Source organism: Eubalaena glacialis, chromosome 8, assembly GCF_028564815.1.
Source record: "Eubalaena glacialis isolate mEubGla1 chromosome 8, mEubGla1.1.hap2.+ XY, whole genome shotgun sequence".
NCBI lineage: Eukaryota > Metazoa > Chordata > Mammalia > Artiodactyla > Balaenidae > Eubalaena > Eubalaena glacialis.
In genome coordinates, this window is record NC_083723.1 from 56292653 (window position 1) to 56310635 (window position 17983).

The 17983-nt window shown below is 35.6% G+C and overlaps 1 protein-coding gene across 7 annotated transcripts in view; it reads right to left on the bottom strand.

The window, feature by feature from the left end:
- Positions 1-17983, bottom strand: part of HDAC9 (histone deacetylase 9) — a 1013429-nt gene that overhangs the window by 464171 nt on the left and 531275 nt on the right. For 2 of the 7 annotated variants that reach the window (XM_061198520.1, XM_061198516.1), the window contains exons 5-7: positions 16104-16245; positions 14968-15088; positions 12574-12695 (exon numbers count right to left, since the gene is read on the bottom strand). In XM_061198520.1, the coding sequence (XP_061054503.1) occupies positions 12574-12695; positions 14968-15088; positions 16104-16245 (385 nt within the window). Of the gene's footprint in view, positions 1-12573; positions 12696-14961; positions 15089-16088; positions 16255-17983 lie in introns of all 7 variants that reach the window. The other 5 variants (XM_061198518.1, XM_061198514.1, XM_061198513.1 and 2 more) reach the window with 4 other exon arrangements.

Here is a 17983-nt window from a genome sequence, read left to right on the forward strand (position 1 = left end):
TGTAAAGTCAAGCAGAAGCAGGATAGGAACTCATATGTCTAATAACAACATGTGAACACATTGAACTAACATCATCTAAGCACCTAGACACTAAGAAAATTCAGTTAAGTGAATCCTCCAAATCCTCTCCTTTGCTTATTTGTACTGGTTTCTTGCTTCTTAAAAATTGAGTCCTGAAAATGCAGTTCTGCTCAGACATTATATCTTTTTTGCGTGATATGATTTAGAATGCTTCTAAGTCTATGTCCAAACTTCTAGGGAAGAATTTCCTGTGACTGGGATGTCTGCCTTGGGCACTGAAGGGATTTTGTAGTGACACTGAGGCCACATGTGTGCCTGCCTTGGTCTATACCTGTAGTGTCCTATATGATAGTCACTAGCTAGCTACAGGTGAATATTTACATTTAAATTTAAAATTTATCAATGAAAATTTATCTCCTCAGCCACACTAGCCACATTTTGTGTTCAATTTCAAGTGGCTACATTTGCCTAGTGGCTACTGAATTGGACAGTGCAGACAGAGAACTTTTTCCATTACTACAGAATAATCTATTTAGCAGGACTAGTCTATTCTATTTTCAAAAAAACACATATGGGGACTTCCCTGGTGGCGCAGTGGTTAAGAATCCACCTGACAATGCAGGGGACGCGAGTTCAAGCCCTGGTCCAGGAAGATCCCACATGCCGTGGGGCAACTAAGCCCGTGTGCCACAACTACTGAGCCTGCGCTCTAGAGCCCGCGAGCCACAACTACTGAAGCCCGTGTGCCACAACTACTGAAGCCCTCGTGCCTAGAGCTCGTGCTCTGCAACAAGAGAAGCCACCGTAATGAGAAGCCCGCGCACTGCAACGAAGAGTTGCCCCCGCTCGCCGCAGCTAGAGAAAGCCCGCACGCAGCAACGAAGACCCAACGCAGCCAAAAATAAAACAAACAAACAAAAAAACACATATGTACAGTTGTAGCAGGCTAATAAATTCCCTCTGAGAATTTCTTTTGTGTTACCTACTTCAAAATGTGATAATAAAATTAATACAGATAATTCCAATTAAATACACTGAAAGCTTAAAACTAGAAAAACTAATATATCAATGTCTTCTCTTATCTACATTCTTCAGGTGGTTTGCATCTTTGTTTTTACTCAAGAATGTTTATAATGTGGAAATATGAAACAGTAGTTTCTTATGAAGTAAGGTGGTTCAAAAGCTAAATTAAACTAATTGTCAATCAACATGCCTCTCACTATGAGGACTGTGAGCTCCTTAATGGCAAAAAATCCTTTGTTACTCAGATTAGTTTCTTTAATACCCACCAATAGGCCCAGCACAAAGTGTGGTTTGTCAGATAAGGAATGAAGATGTGGCAAACACTCTCTTCAAGGACATTTTTACCATCCAATTGGGAAGAACAAGATAAAAACAAGAGGATGAAATATGATACATAATAATTGACGTATGATTGCCAGCTTTTATAGCAAAAATTACAGCAAAAAGTGAATACAGATAAGGAAACTGTCAGAATGAAAGTTTTATGAAAAATGACTTTTGAACTTATCTTGTATATGGATATGTAGTAAAGAATGGAGGGATCAGTATAAACATTAAAATAAATATAAGCTCAAAAGCAAACAGTTTTATAAAAGAAGAAATTGGTAGACAGAAATAGAGATAACTCTGGGTAAATTAAGGTCACTTGATGAAAAATCTAGCATGCAAGGGTAAAACCATTATTATGTGCTACCTTAAATACTAAGAAGGTTTTTGAGCAAACAGATAATGGTTTCCAGCAGATTTCTTTACCATAAAGGACACTTTCATTTCAAAGTAGCTCACTGGGGGGCTGAAAATTTAAAGAAAATATAACCACCAATATTTTATCATTTATTTTTTCATCTTTTAATTTATTTCATTAGATGTATCTAGAGATATAAGTGCATATATTTGCATAGAATATTTTCCCAGTGTTTCAAGTTATATAACTGTGAATATTACAAATTAGGAGTCATTTTTCAATCATTCTCATGATTATACAACAGATGGCTAAATGCTTTTGAAGTCTTAATTATTATTTTTTGCCAATTTCTCATTCCAATCTTACCTAAAATGTCCTGTCTGTTTCTAATTGAGCATTTTATGGGGAGTGAAAAATATGTCATTAGACTTTGTTACAGTTAATTATAATGAATTTGAGATACAATTCTGCAAAGCACCATCATTTATTTCTCATTTATATGTTCTTCAAATCATTAACGTTTTCTTATCTTACTCTTCATGAAACATGGTGATATAGTTCCTTTTTAGACTTATACACAATATTAGGAATCATTTGGTCCAAATCTGTCATTTAACCAAGAAATCTGAGATCCAAAATCATGAAGTAATATGTTCAAGGTCATACATTAGTGACATAAGACTACAACTCTAGACTCCTTTTGCCATTCCAATTATTTTACAATTATACTATGTGGCTACTACTAATAATTCCTACTACTAATGCCACATCATTCTTCTCAGTAACTCGCACTGGCAATATGTACAGAGACTCTGCTATGTCAGACACTGTGCTGGGCAGGTTCATGAAGTATCTTTATTGCTTATGATCATCCAGCAAGCCAAATATTTTCCATTCTTGACACTTTAAAAATTGAGGCTCAGAGAAGTCCTGTAACTTGCCCACAGTCACAAAGCTCTAACTGGTAGCACCATGCTGGAATCTCAGCCAGATCTAACTCCAAACCATGCGATTATTTTCCAAGCTTTGTCTTTCTAGGCTCTATTAGCTTTTTCACACTAGTTTCCCCCGTAAGCAAATAATTTTAGTTAGATGTTCAAAGTTCTTACAAGGTTGATTATCAAACAATTCTCAACTGACACTTGCTCTTAGCTCCAACTAGTCACCATACATACCACATACACAATCTGTGAGACCAGCTTCTCTTTTGTCGAACTGTGAAACTTAAACCATTTGTCCCTTGTTTCTAACATGACCATACATCTAACTTTTGAATCAAAAATTCTTAGGAACATTAATTTCTATTATGCTTTAAAGTGAAAAATCACGTTATAAATTTGTATTCTTTTTCTATCACAAGGATTCTTACTACTCTACACCATTTAATTCTACTACAGTAATTTATCAATTGTAACAGGCACAATTACCTCATGTACCACTAAGGAAAAAATGAAAAGTAAAAAACAGTGCTAGTTAAACTATAAAATATTATCCATTAGATCCATTCAGATATGTTTGTTTAAAAAATGAGCAAGTAAGTCAAATCATTCTGCTGTACACCTTAAACTAACACAGTGCTGTATGTGAGGTATATTTTAATAAAACTGGAGAAAAATACGTATCAATGAAATAATGGTAGTTGAAAATGGCTAACTTTTCATAATCTAAATAATTAAATCTATCAAAAAAGCCTTCTTTTAAAAAGTAATTTTTCTATGTAAAAAATTAAATCTTATTTTAAAAAGGAGTTGATTTTTCTAAATTTTGGAGGGCTGAAAAATGGTTACCTCATCAAACCTCTAGTGTTTGATATGAAGAGAAAAGTAAGAAAAACACAGGGAAAAAAGTCCTTATAATTCCCAAATCTTGCTTACACAGTAGTTTATACTCTGTTCCAACCCAATACTTCATCAAACTTATTCTCAAAGTAGCCAAAATCAATGCAGTGTTTGATTCCTATTAAGGAGAAGAGAAAGAGGACATATAGAAGAGGGCACAGAATAAAATACCACAGAATGAATCATTAGGCAAAGACTTTAACATAAAGTATTGCCTTCCTTCCAAAATGTGATTTAAAATTATTTTAGTCTATCCTCTCTCTGTCATAGTATTTTTAGCACGTGGATTTGTTAGTCACGATCACACTGAGCAGAGGGAGAGTCAATCGTTAATGACTTATAATCTTATAAAAATCGATTATAATTAATTGGTAAGAATTTTATTGCTTAAATATGCATCTGTCACTTCAAAAAGTTGTAAAGTTGTGTTTTTAAAATTTTTTGAAAGTATTTTACCGGTTTAAAAGTCAATAGCTGACTTTTGGTATCAATTCCAACACCTAAAAAGCTTGGAAATCTTCACTGCCATCCTCACCACAAGAAGAAAGCTGACCAAATTAAAAACCAAAGCGATTTTCTTAGATTCATCAGAGAATTGAGGTCTCAGAGCAAACCGCCACTCCAAAATCTGGAGAGACAGAAAAATACTGACTATCACAGCTGAGATCAACTTACTGAGAACAGAAGCCACTGGAGCCAGTAACTGGTAGGAACACTTGGTGTTAATTTTGATGAGTTGCTGGAGCCTGAGCGTGGACTAGCTTGAGAGTTAAAAATTCCAGGGGCCCAATCTCGGGGGGGGGGGGCCTGTACACATTCACAGGTTTGACTTACAAGAACCCGACCAGGTTCTCTCAGTGAAGATCAGTGAAGAATCCCCTCCTGTATAAGTGATGGTAGGGAGTAGAGGTGTAGGAGGAGAGAAAAGCAGTCATTCTGAAATACACCAGGAGAAAAGTACAATTTTCAAATATACCTAGAGCATTCTACGTAACAAAACCTGCCTTCCAAAGGAAAATATTTTACCAGAACTTTATTTGACCTGGAGGGTAGGGCAATTAGCCAACCGCAGCCTCTTCTACCTTTCCTATCTCACTTATTAAGTGAAAGATTGAAAAAAAGAAGCTAAGAAACAGCTCTGGAGGTCACAGACCACAAACTCAGGTTCCACTAAAAAAAAACCTGAGATTTAATTATAAGATTATAGAACACTGTCTCTCCCCAATGTCTTACCACCATTTTAACAGGGTTCCAGTATAATAACTCTGGATTGCAAATGCGAGAGCTGCAAGACACTGCTTATGAAGGGGTTCTTAGGGAAACCCCAAAACAGGGGAAGAAAAAAAGAAAAACAAACAAAACAAACAAACAAACAGTAACCAAGGAAACTAAAGGAAACTAAAGCCTCTGGCACCTACATCTATGCAAATGTTAAACACAGCCCAGTTCCAGCCACATTAACATAAAATCTCACACCACAAGCTTAACCCATCAATCTCTGTTTTCTAATAGACCATGTCCAGCTTTCAACAAAAAGTTGGAAAGCATGCCAAACAGCAAGAGAAAACAGTCTGAAGAGACAAAGTAAGCGTCAGACTAGACTCAGTTACGACAAAGATTTCAGAATTGTCAGACAGAGAACTTAAAATAACTATGAGTAAAATGTTAAGGGCTCTAATGGAAAAAGTTGACAACATGCAAGAACACATGAGTAACTGAAAGCAGAGAGATGGAAACACTAAGAAACCACCAAAAGGAAATGCCTGAAATCAAAAGCACAGAATGAAGAATGTCTTTGATGGGCTCATTAACAGACTGGACAAGACTGAGGAAAGAACCAGTGACCTTGAAAACCTGTCAACAGAAACTCCTGAAGCTGAAGGGCAAAGAATAAAAGAATGACAAAAAGAACAAAATGCCCCCCCAATCTGGGACAGTTACAAAAGATGTTAACACTTGCATAATGGGAAACCCAGAATAACACGGAAGATTGAAGCAGAAGACTACTTGAATAATGGCTGGAATCCACAGATACAGGAATCTCAGGGAACATGAAACAGGACACATACCAAAACTGGACACCTGGGCACATCATATTCAAACAGCAGAAAACCAAAGACAAAGACTATCTTAAAAGAAACCAGAAGATATGAGAAAGCATCTTGCCTATAGAGTAACAATGATATGAACTGAAGCAAATTTCTTGTCAGAAACCATGCAAGCAAGAAGCGAGTGAAGTGTTTAAAGTGTTGCAAGAAATAACCCCAGCAACCTAGAATTCTGTATTCAGTGCAATTATCTGTTAAACATGAAGGAGAAATAAAAACTCTCAGACAAACAAAAACTAAGGAAATCTGTTGCCAGTAGACCTGCCTTGCAAGAAATATTAAAAAAAGTTCTTTAGCAAGAAAAAAAAGGATGTAAATCAGAAACTCAGAGCCGTATAAAGGAAGAAATAAATGAAGGTAAAATGAAATGTTTTATTTTTTTTATTTTTAATTGACTAATTGACTATTCAAAATAAGAATATCACTATGGGAAAGTGAAGTTAATGACAGCAAAATTATAAAAGATGGAAGAGAGGAATTGGGAATACTCTGTTATAAAGTACCTATACCCATTAAGCAGTATAGTGTGATTTGAAAGTGGGTATAGATTTGCTACAAATGTGCACTTCAAACTCTAAGGAAACCACCACAGAAATTTTTTTAAAAGAGGTACAACTGGTATGCTAAGACAGTAGAGAACATGGAATCATATACAATGCTCAGTTAAAACCAGAGAAGGCAGAAAAAGAAGGGAAGATTAAAAAAAAAAAAAAAAGAGTAAGTACAATGATGAGAAAACAGTTACAAACATGGTAGACATTGATCTAACTATATCCATTACCACTTTAAATGTGACTGGTCTAATACACTAATTAAAAGAGACTGTCAAAGTGGGTTAAGAAAAAAAAGATACAACTATATGTTGTCTATGAGAAAACCATTTAAAATATAAAGACACAGATTAAAAGTAAAGGGATGAAGAAAGATATACCATGCTAACACTGGGAAATTACAAATTAAAACCATTATGAGAAACCATTATATACCTACTAGAATGGTTAAAATCCAGAACACTAAACTGAAAATGCCAAGTGCTGGTGAGGATGTGGAGCAACAGGAACTCTGATGCACTGCTGGTGGGAACGCAAAACAGTACAGCCACTTTGGAAGACAGTTTGGCAGTGTCTTACAAAACTGAACATAGTCTCACCATAAAATCCAGCTATTGCACTCCTAGGCTTTTACCTAATTGAGCTGAAAACCTACATCCACACAAAAACCTACATGTGAATGTTTAGGGCCACTTTATTCATCATTGCCAAAACTTGGAAGGAACCAAGATACCTTTCAATAGGTAAACGGTTAAACAAGCTGTGGCCTCTCCCATATAATGCAGTATCATTCAGTGCTAAAAAGAGCTTTCAAGCCACAGAAAGACATGGAGGCATCTTAAATGCATAGTGCCAAGTGAAAGAAGCTAGTCTGAAAAGGCTACATACTATATGATTCCAAATATATGACATTCTGCAGAAGGCAAAACCATAGAGACAGTCAAAATATAAGTGGTTACCAGGGGTTGATGGAAGGAGGGATGAACAGATGGCGCACAGAGGATTTTTAGGGCCATGAAACTATTCTGCATTATATTGTAATGGTGGGTACACAGTATGACATATACATTTGTAAAAATCAATAGAACGTTACAACACAAAGAGTAAACCTTAATGTAAATTATGGGTTACATTCATAATAATGTATTGATAGTCATTCATTAATTGTACCAACTGTACCACACTAATGCAAGATGTTAACAAGAGCAGAGACTACAGGAGAGAGGGAAGAGTAATATGGGAACCGTCTATACTATGGGTCAATTTTTCTGTAAATCTAAAACTGTTCTAAAAATTAACGTCTATTGATTTTAAAATGAAGTCAATGGCAGAAATTAAAACTCTGGCTCTAGTGAGGAAGGAGCATTAATAAGAGCTCCTCCTATGGTAAAGGAAAGAAACAAACCTGCTGCTACTTTTTGACACCATACTATGCTCCCAAATGCCAGCAAATATGCAAAATTAACAAAGCCCTTTATTCCCATCTTGAGATTAGCATTGCAAGCGGCAGATAGCTTAAAGTGAAAATGTTTATCACTTGCTCCTCAGTTTTCTCATTTTATCAATAAGGTGGCAGAATACAAGTCCTTGAAAAGACTTTCCACAACAATAAGCAATTTAGTTTTCACTGATGAAAATAAATGAAACTCAACTCCTTATCAACTAGAAACGCAAAGTTAAGATTTACTAAGCCCTTCCTAAGTCCTAGGTATGATCCTAAGTGCATGACATACATTACTTAACCGAATCCTCCAAATAACTGAATGAACCAAGTACAAAAATTATTCCCATTTTACAGATGAAAGGATCACAACCTAAAGAGGTTAAGTAAATTTCCCAAGACTGAGGATCCAGATTTCAAGCTGGTAGGTAGATTCAAAGCCTGTGTGACTGTGCCACATTGCTTCTCAATTCTGGGAAAACTAGTGTAAGACTTATTACAAAGATTACATTTCAATAATTTTAAGCAAGAAGAGCCACTACAATGGAACTAAGATCGAGTACTAAGATATATAAAGATACTCCAGTTTTGGTCAATCTGGAATAAGATTCTGAGTGAATATTTTTATAAACGTAAGTGCTATCTTAGTGCTAACTGTGCAGAAATGTGTGTGCATGTCCATGTGTACACATGCATGTGTGATTGTGTATCATGAGAAAGACACAGAGCTAGAGAGAGAGAGAGAGACAGACAGAGAGAGAGAGAGAGCAAGAGAGATTTTAAAACATTGTTTAAAAATCTCCTTGTACTAATTCTGGATTACAATAACTTGAAAAAGTCACCAAGGTATCACAACATAACTTCTAACTGCTATACTGAGGGAGATGTATAAAGTTATATATCTCATCTCCGCCTTCCTTCCAATTACTCAGTGTGGAAAATGACATTGGCCTTCTAAAACCTTAACTTATGTTTGGACCCCTTCCATCTTTGAGTCCTATTCTAGTGTTGCTGACCATTAAAATGAATATTTCAGTGGGGCGGGAACAGTCCTATTAGCCCAAGCCAAGCTGTAGCTTTACATGGCTTGTGCTCTATAAGAGGTGAATCTAGCCAGCCAGCTCACTTTGTTCAGAAGTATTAAATGGAAAGACTGTAACACTCAAAGAAAGGCAAAGTTCACTGGGTAAGACCCCAATAATACAATGGAGCATAAAACCTCTAAAATGTTTTACCATAATATTTTATGAAACATATGCACACACTCATTGTAACAGAATCCAATTCAAATGGTTTTGGAGGTCAGTTCAAAGTCACCACATATGCAGCATCTTTGTGAGAAATATGTACTATTTCAAAAGTACCCAGACCCAGAAGCTTCCTTTCCCTATTTTATAGTTTATTATCAGTCCCGCAGAGCATTATATTAGAGAAAAAAAATCACCTACTACAGCATGATAGAATTTGCAGCCAAAACCTAAAGTTCAGTAAAATAATCCAAACTTCAGAATCAACAAATTCTTGTGTTATGGAACAAAAGCAATCACAGAGGGTAATCCTAAAAGGAAGCGTTACTTTAAGTGTGGGCAATAAATATAAAAATTTTAAAAATTATTTTATTCTTAACTTCAGAACCAATTATGAAAGCCTTTGACGTTCATTCATTGTTATGAAAGGAGCAAAAGACTCTCAATTCTTACATTTAAAAGAAAAGTGAATTCGGAATGGGCCTGATTAGAGCTAACTATTCATATTATTCTGAGGTTTCCAAAAAGCCCAAATGCTATGAGCAACTATGATTCTCCTTAGGGGAAGGAAGTAAAGGTCCACTTTGCATGACAAAGGTCAGATTTCTGCAGGCAAATGAGACTTCTATGGTTGACTGTTCCTAGGCTGTCACTGTCTGAGTCCTAAGAGGTCACGAGAGGTTCCAAATTCTGCTCACTGCTTAGGGAACACCCCTGGGGCCACTTTAATCATTTTAAGGTCATTAGAACTTTTCTTACTTTGGTTCCAGCTTTACTCCTGTAAATCTTGCTAATGTATATTGGCAGTTCAGTACTGACATAGGTTAAAAAGAAATTGAAAGTATTTAGTATTATATGCAGATCAAAAGATAGAATCCACTTAAAAACTTCTTTTAAATCTAAGATTGAATTCAATGAAATTCAAGTAGACCTCAGAGAGTGATAATCAGGGCCCAATAGAAAAGCTACAATCTATTACAGCTGTACTGGTATTTATATTATATGATCAATGCCACTCCTCTAGATTTCATTTAATATGATAAAGCTTTACTTGAAAATTATCTTATACAGTTTCCCTAATCATCACATAAGTTTAACTATGATAGTATTTTATTGTTTACTTTTTTGTAATAACTACTGAGTCACTAAAATACAACAAATGCTGAAGTAAAAATTATTTGACTATATTTCAATGCTCTTCTATTTAGTGCAAATATACATCTAAACTTTCTCAAAGTGCACTGGAAATATACCAAATGGATTATATTTATAAAAGTTTGAAGAGTTTCGCCTATTTGTAATTAATGAGGGGTATCTCTAAGTATTTAGATGTGTAGAAAACATCTGTATTTAATTATATCATACTTTTCTTAGACAATAGGAATTGAATTAAGGAATATTTTGAAACTCCTATAGAGATATAAAAGTATTAATGGCTGTTCAAGAACTTTATTGGTACAATGCTTGAAAATGTTTGGTTTTACAGATCAGCAGCCTGACACTTCATAAATATCAGATATTCGATATAAAGGGAAGAAACTTAACGTAATGGGCAAATACAGAAAATACACCACTAGAAAACACAAGGGCTGTACCTTTTCACTATTATTACGTATCACATAAAGAGATACAGAAGATGAGTTTCATATTAGTACAGATTTGAATTAAATTTTGTAAGGTATATGATAAGCAGGATTTCTCTTTGAATTGTGTTGTGGACTGAGAAATTCTACAAGAATAAATTAACAGCTTGCTATTCATTCTTCAGAGGAAAAATCCTAAGCCGTTCTCATGGAAACAGTGGGACACAAAAGTATGGGTTTTTAGTACTTGTCCTTAAGTATTGAAAAAGATCAAATTTGCTTTCTGGATGCTTACTGGTTCCAAATGCCACTACTTTTCAAACTCAGTGTCACTGTCTGCAGTCAGTTTTCAATCTCCCAGTGGTAAGAATATATTCAAAGGCTATGTGCACAGCAGGGTAGAAGTCTTTCTCCCTAAATGTAACTATATCACTCATCAGTAACCTCCTGCCATAAGGGGACTTGTGTTTTCTTTCCTTTTAGTGACTCCTTAGGCTCTTGAATGCCAGTCACTGCCCTAAGACCTGGGGCAATATTCACATAATCTCTGTCAATAGTTCCTACACATGCCATTGGTGCAACTAAATGTCAAGGCTGCAGATCAAAGTCCCCGCACTCTAAAACCCATGTCCTTTATGGATCAGTTTTCATAAACTATATGCCATGTTTTAGAAATATGTGGAGGCTCACTCTTTGCTTTGTTCCTTTTATCCCAGAGAAGTTTATTTACATGAAAGGCAATCTGATTTGTAGATAAGAGTGTGAAATTCTCATGCAACACATAAAACTCACTCTTTCCTTTGCATAGCCTTCCATTGAAGTATTTTACTATATCTGATATCTTATAGTAGAAATGTGAACATCTTTCGGCTATTAAAATAAAAAGGCACAAATTGCTTTACAATACTTGGCCATCCTTCCTCAGTGCCTGGTACAATACGGGCTAGATGATAGAATAAATTCTTACTCATGATTGATTTTATTTTTAAATCTTCATTATGCTAGAAGTAAATTATAAGACAGAAAATAGCTTCAGCACGTGTTTTTACAATCTATATCCATTTTAATTATTCAAAATTGCTTGGGAAAATGAATATAATTATTGGAAATCATTTTCACTCTGTAGATTTTATATACAAATTACACAGATCTATAGTTCTTCAAGTAGATCTGAGTAAAATACAATGGACCAAACTCTCTGCTCTGAATATCTTTTCACATCAATTGTGGTTATAAAATTTTTTTAAATTTACAACTTCCTCTAAAGAACTATACTTAGAAAATCTCAAAAGATTTAGAACATAATGTACACAACTGCTATTTATGCTTCTACCTAGCTAAAATTTAAATATATCTATTATAGAGGTAAGAGCATGTAACACATTATATATGCACATACCAGAGGGCTAAAAAGGAATATGGGAAAACAAACACAGACTGTAAAGCCATAGAGCTGTTTACTAAATTCCAAATTTATTACAGATTCATTGTCCCAGTTCCCCTAAGCAAATTTTAATACAATAACATGAGATTATTAACTACAAAGCTTCACCACGAGTTCTCCTATAATCTGTGAGACACTAGGCAAGTCACTTACTCAGGAGCTAGCCTTGGCCTTAACCTGTTTTAGTAAACAATCAAAATTTAAGGTTTTTAAAAGTGAGAGGAAAAGATTGTTATTTCCATTTTTGTAGTAAATGGCTGAGGCTCAAAAGAAAATCAGAGAAATGGAGGAAATTACAGAGGTCCTCGTTAACGGAGAAGATTGAAATTTTCTGAGAAATCAAATTTCTATTTTCTTTAATTCTTCTCTTTATTGCTAATAAGAAAATAATTTGTCTAAAACCCAAATGTGACGAACCTTTAAATTAAAAAAGCTACTTTGATAATATACTGAATGAACTGATACAGAAATAGGAGTGTGTGTGCGCGCGTCTGCTTATGCTGAGGGCAGAGGTGGAGAGAGCCTGACAGCTATGATTCAAATCCTTCGACGCTCCCCCACAGGTATGGCAAAATAAAGCTGCAGGAAGGTCATGGAAGAGCAAGTGGAGTCTTCTTGTGGAACTGACTTACCAGTTTTTCGAAGAGGGAAATCATCCTTTGCATCTTGCGCTCCTGGTAATGTGTATTTGTAGGATGGAGACGTTCCACTCAGGGGTGGAGAGCTTTGATCCAATGACGTGTGGTGGGCAGCCCTACAAAAGAAAAAGAGGGTTCACCACTTCCCCTTGAGTTTTTACTGCACATTGGTCAGCAATAATCGGTTGCACATGCTGTAACACATGTCTCAGCTGTGTTTATGTTCTTTCTTTTCAGTGTGTACAAACCACAGCCTCATGTAACGAAGTTCAATTTAGCAGTATGTTATGGAATGATGCAGGATGCCCAAGAATGCCCACTGTGTGTTTGGTCACACAGTCACATAGAAAAGTTTGCATCACTAAAGGAGAGAATTTACCCAGAGCCTGAGATTTGACATCTGAGATTATTGTGTACGTTTTCTTAAGAGCCATATTAGTGGGAAAGTCATCACCCGAATCCTTTTTAGTCAACAATGTAGAACAACCAAGGTAAAAGTAAACATACAGAAGGACTTCATTTAAAAAAAACTGCTAGGTAGTACATGAGAGTACAGGAGGGTGTCTTTCTACTGGAGAGACAGTACCGTGCGTATAGCCTCAGGTCTCCAAACTTCTATAGCAGTTTCAAGGTAAAGACTGGAGACACATCCTTCTTCAATATGAACCTGACCTTTTAAAATCTTTTGTCTTTCCTGCATTAATACAGTAAAAGAGATGCAGTTGTGCTACTGGAGAATAGCTTAGGACTGAACATAGATTACCCAGTGGATATAAACATCTATAATCATGATATATGGAGAAAACATAGATAGGGCGTAGTATCACCACCATGATGATTCTACCAATATTATTTATTTGAATCAACATTCTCAAGAATTACCTGGTGTAAGGATATTTTATCTAGCCATAACTGGCAAAAAGTATTAAGTTCAGATTTCATAAATTAATGACTTATGGCTGTCCAGGAGTTGGACCCTCCTGAAGTTCAGTTCAGTACAAAAAAAAGGATTCCTAAGTAACATTTGAGAGCCATGTCGAATATACCCAAGGGAACAGCTAAAGAATTTTCAGCTGACAAGTTGTTTGCATGTAGTTGTTTCCACTTAAGAAGAAAAAAAAAAAAGGTATTATCTTTTCTTAAAACAGGTTTTAACTTAGAAGGAACATGAGTTAGTTATAAATTATGTATGTAATTTTAGGTAATAAAACAGAATTTCTTTTTCAATACTTTTTGATGTTGATTGAACACGTGAAAATTTTCTTCAGGGATTGGTTTCTCAAGTCAATTGACATGCATGATAGAAATTATGTAAACCATTAAAAAATATTTATATAGCATTCTGGAATCTGCCTCATCTTTTTTTTTGGATGCAGAGAAGGGAAGATACTTGTAAGATAGAATTATAAGAACAATAACTCTTTAAATAGAACTCCTGGCATGCTTGAAATGTCAATGTAACAGAGTATCAAATAATCAAGTTTTTACTCTCTTATCCTTATGATGTGATTAAAAAATATGTAAGTGTAAAATCCTAAACATATTTTTAAAATATGAGATGAAACTATGATCTATTAGTCTATTATCCAAATATGCTTTGCCCATCAGTTCTTCTCCTGATTTTTTAAAAATATCACCTCCTTCATACTTTACAGAAGGAAGAATTGTGTGTTGCACAGTATCTCTTTACTAGACTTGGAGAAAGATGGTTGCATAAAAAACTGTAATACCGCAGTATGTTATGTTGTCAGCGTGTGTGTTAAAAGCCAATCTACTCTCATTTTACAGGGTGGGAAGAAATGAGATGAGGTGGGCACGGGTAAACTTGTCACTGAAGCCTTAGATATATCAGTTACTCTTCTTTCTTTCTTTTTTTTTAATTAAGTCAAAAATCTTCTGGACTTTTAAAAATAATTCAGATCTCCATCTTATTTCAAGCCAAGTAAAATAAAATCTCAACCAGCCAAATCTTCAAAAATTATTGTAAAGATATCAGATGCACCATCTGAGAATAGAAAAATGCAAAATATGAATTAATTTCTATGCCCCACCCTACATTTGTCAGTTATTCATTTGGCAAAGAACATGTATAATACTTTCTAGCCCTCAAGATGATACTTGCTAACATTTATTTAAGAGCTAGTCTCTGTTATATACTTTACCACATTGTTTCACAGGACCTTCGCAGAAACCCTAGAGGGCAGGTACTATTATCGTCCTCTTTTTACAGAATAAAAACCTGAGCCTTGGAGAATTTGAGGAGCTTGCCCACGGCCTTATAGCTGAGAACTTGGCAGGCCAGAGATTTGTGCCCAGGTTGGCTGAATTGAGAACCTGTGATCTTTACCCCTGGGAATGAAAAAAGCCAAACACTGAACATACGTGTACCAGAGCTTGGGATGGCGGCTCACGGAATGATTTTTTCCATTAGTTGGAGTGTCTTTTGTTGCTGATTTACTCAACAGGAATTCTTGAAGCTTCTGCTTTACTTCTGTACTTGCCACTGCCCCTGAAACACACACATACAGAAACAGATGGTGATTTGCGGTTCTGTCCTTTCAAGCCTCTGGAATATTTAGCAAAAATTAAGAAGTAACACCACTCGTCACAGCATATGAAGTTTTCCTATTAAAAGAAGAAACCAGAGTCTAAACAGGCTTTAGAAAATGACATAGTAATATTTTGTAACTACTGCTTCAACTGCCAATTTTCAAAAGACCTTCGATGATTTCTTTAATTGCTTTTGCAGAAAGGGGATTCCCAGAATTAATACTAATTTTTTCCTAAGCTTTAAAAAATACTGCTGAGGAACAGAACACTGCTTTTTAAAAGTCAAGAATCTTGGGGGACCATATAAGTGATTAAGCAAATTAAAATGAGCTCTTCTGAATTGCTAGTTTGAAAAACTTTTTAAAAAAGCACTTTTGAGCATTAAACAAATAAATATTGCTGACAATTCCAGTTTAAGTCATCACATTTTAAACCTTGCTACGACCTGATTTTGAACTGACCTCATACAGGGGAATTATTTGGATCTGTCTCCCTCTTGTGGATAGTTGCTTTTTTTTTTTTTTTTTTTTTTTTCAAAAACAAAACTTCTACCTTAAATCTTCTCAAAGTTTGGGTACTTGAAAACTAAATGAGACAAGGCTTGACTTATTCAAGAGCAATTATTACTTGAGCAGGAGGAAGATATGGTGGAGTAATGTGCAAGTAAGTTTATTATTAAACACAATGGCATAGCTATATTGCCTTCGTATAACATTATTTTTAAGGCTCAAAACAACAGAAATGAGCATCTTTGCCAAACAATGCTATGTTTATTTCTGTAGATGCTTGTAGACTGAATGCAGAGAGCTGATATGTGAATGTCAAAGCTTTACATTTGGGTCCATAATGTATTCTTTTACTTAAACACAGACAATTTTGACAAGTTTAATTCCACTCTTTATCAGACTCCTTTCTGAATGACCATCAGCTAAAGATGAGGGAAGAGATCCATCTTTTACCCTGGTGCCTCTTACTTTCTCGTCCTCTATCTTTGCCTCTGAGAGGAGGAAGCTGCTGTTCTCTGCGATGCCTCTCTACTTCCTGTTCTTGCCTCTGCTGCTCCAGTTTCTGCTCCTTTTCTAGCAGTTCTTGTTGCTGTTTTATGGCTAGAAGTTCCTGTTGCAACTTGCGAGAAGAGAAAGACATGAGAGTGTGCAATTTCTTTAGGCTTCATAGTCATCAATGACCAAAATTGAAAGGTTATGAGCTTTTGGAAATTATTTGTATTTACATTTTACCCATTTTTTGGTATATTATTGAAATCTAAAGACAAGCAACTAATGCCATAAATGGTCTTAAGGTCATTAACAAGCAAGTTTTTAGGTAGTTTCAACACCTACGCCATCCTATCACAATATTACCAAATTCACTCAGATCTTCAGTTCCTTGAGTAACTTTTCTTTGTGCATCTGAAATACATGAAACAGGCAAAGAAAGGCAGGAACTTCCCAGAAGTCTGTTTTACCAATTCTCTTGCAACATAAACAACTGAAATCTTCACTTCTTATCCTGAGAAATTGTGTGAACATAATCAAACTGAATAGAATAGCGAGATATGAGTTAATTTGGGGGAAATCTACCTGAAATAAAATGAAGCCTAAAATTTTCAAAACCTTCCAAGAAGGTTTTCAAAAGATGAATGCAATCTGTATATCCATAACAAGCTCTTCTCTCAAAATAGCAAAGTCTAATTAGTTCACTCAGCACACAAAACCCTTCAGATTAGAGACTGGTCAAGAAGAAATCACTTCCATCAGACTACACTTTGATGCACTGTTGTTTGGCTGTCTGAATCCCTTGAATTCACTTCCACATAATGTATATCATGAATATAAAGCATTCTTAATAACCATTTTGAGATGTCAATTTTCCCTCAGACTGAGAAATAGACATGGAATAATCGTAAATGTGCCCACTGAGGAATAACTCAAGACTGAGTTCTACTAGGCTCTGACATTACTAGATATGAGATCTAGGCAACTTAGTAAGCCACTCAGAGCATTGGTTCCTCATATATAAGACAGAGGAGGGCTTCCCTGGTGGCGCAGTGGTTGAGACTCTGCCTGCCAATGCAGGGGACACGGGTTCGAGCCCTGGTCTGGGAGGATCCCACATGCCGTGGAGCAACTAGGCCCGTGAGCCACAACTACTGAGCCTGCACGTCTGGAGCTTGGGCTCCGCAACAAGAGAGGCCGCGATAGTGAGAGGCCCGCGCACCGCGATGAAGAGTGGCCCCCGCTTGCCGCAACTGGAGAAAGCCCTTGCACAGAAACGAAGACCCAACAGAGCCAAAAATAAATAAATAAATAATAAAAATAAAGGAATTCCTTTAAAAAAAAAAAAAAGAAGAACTAGTAACAGCTGGGTGTATGTTATTAAAAAAAAAAAAAAAGACAGAGGAATAATCTCCCCCATGCATCATGTTCAAAATGCATATGAAATTTAAGTTGTAAGTTTGAACAATACTAATTTTGCTTATTATTACTATTTTAAACTCTAAATACTAATTAAGTTAGTGTAATTTGCTGTTTATATGAGACAGGTGCCTAAAACTCTGAAATTTACACTGCACAGTAACAGAACAAAAATAAAAAGTTATTTGGAATGGCATCAGAGTCACTGTGGAGCAACAGGAAGCCAACTCCGCATGTCAAGCATGATGGCTTCACTCGTCCCAGAAGGACATGGCTAGAAGCATTTCTGGTTACTTTTCAAATTACAATCTTTGACATTTTGGATTTGATCCACCAGTCTCTTAATAGGTGTTTTTAGATACTCCATTCTAACCAAAAATTTCATAATTCTGCTTAAACTTTGCCTTAAATGTTAATTCTATATAGATATTGGGGTTGAT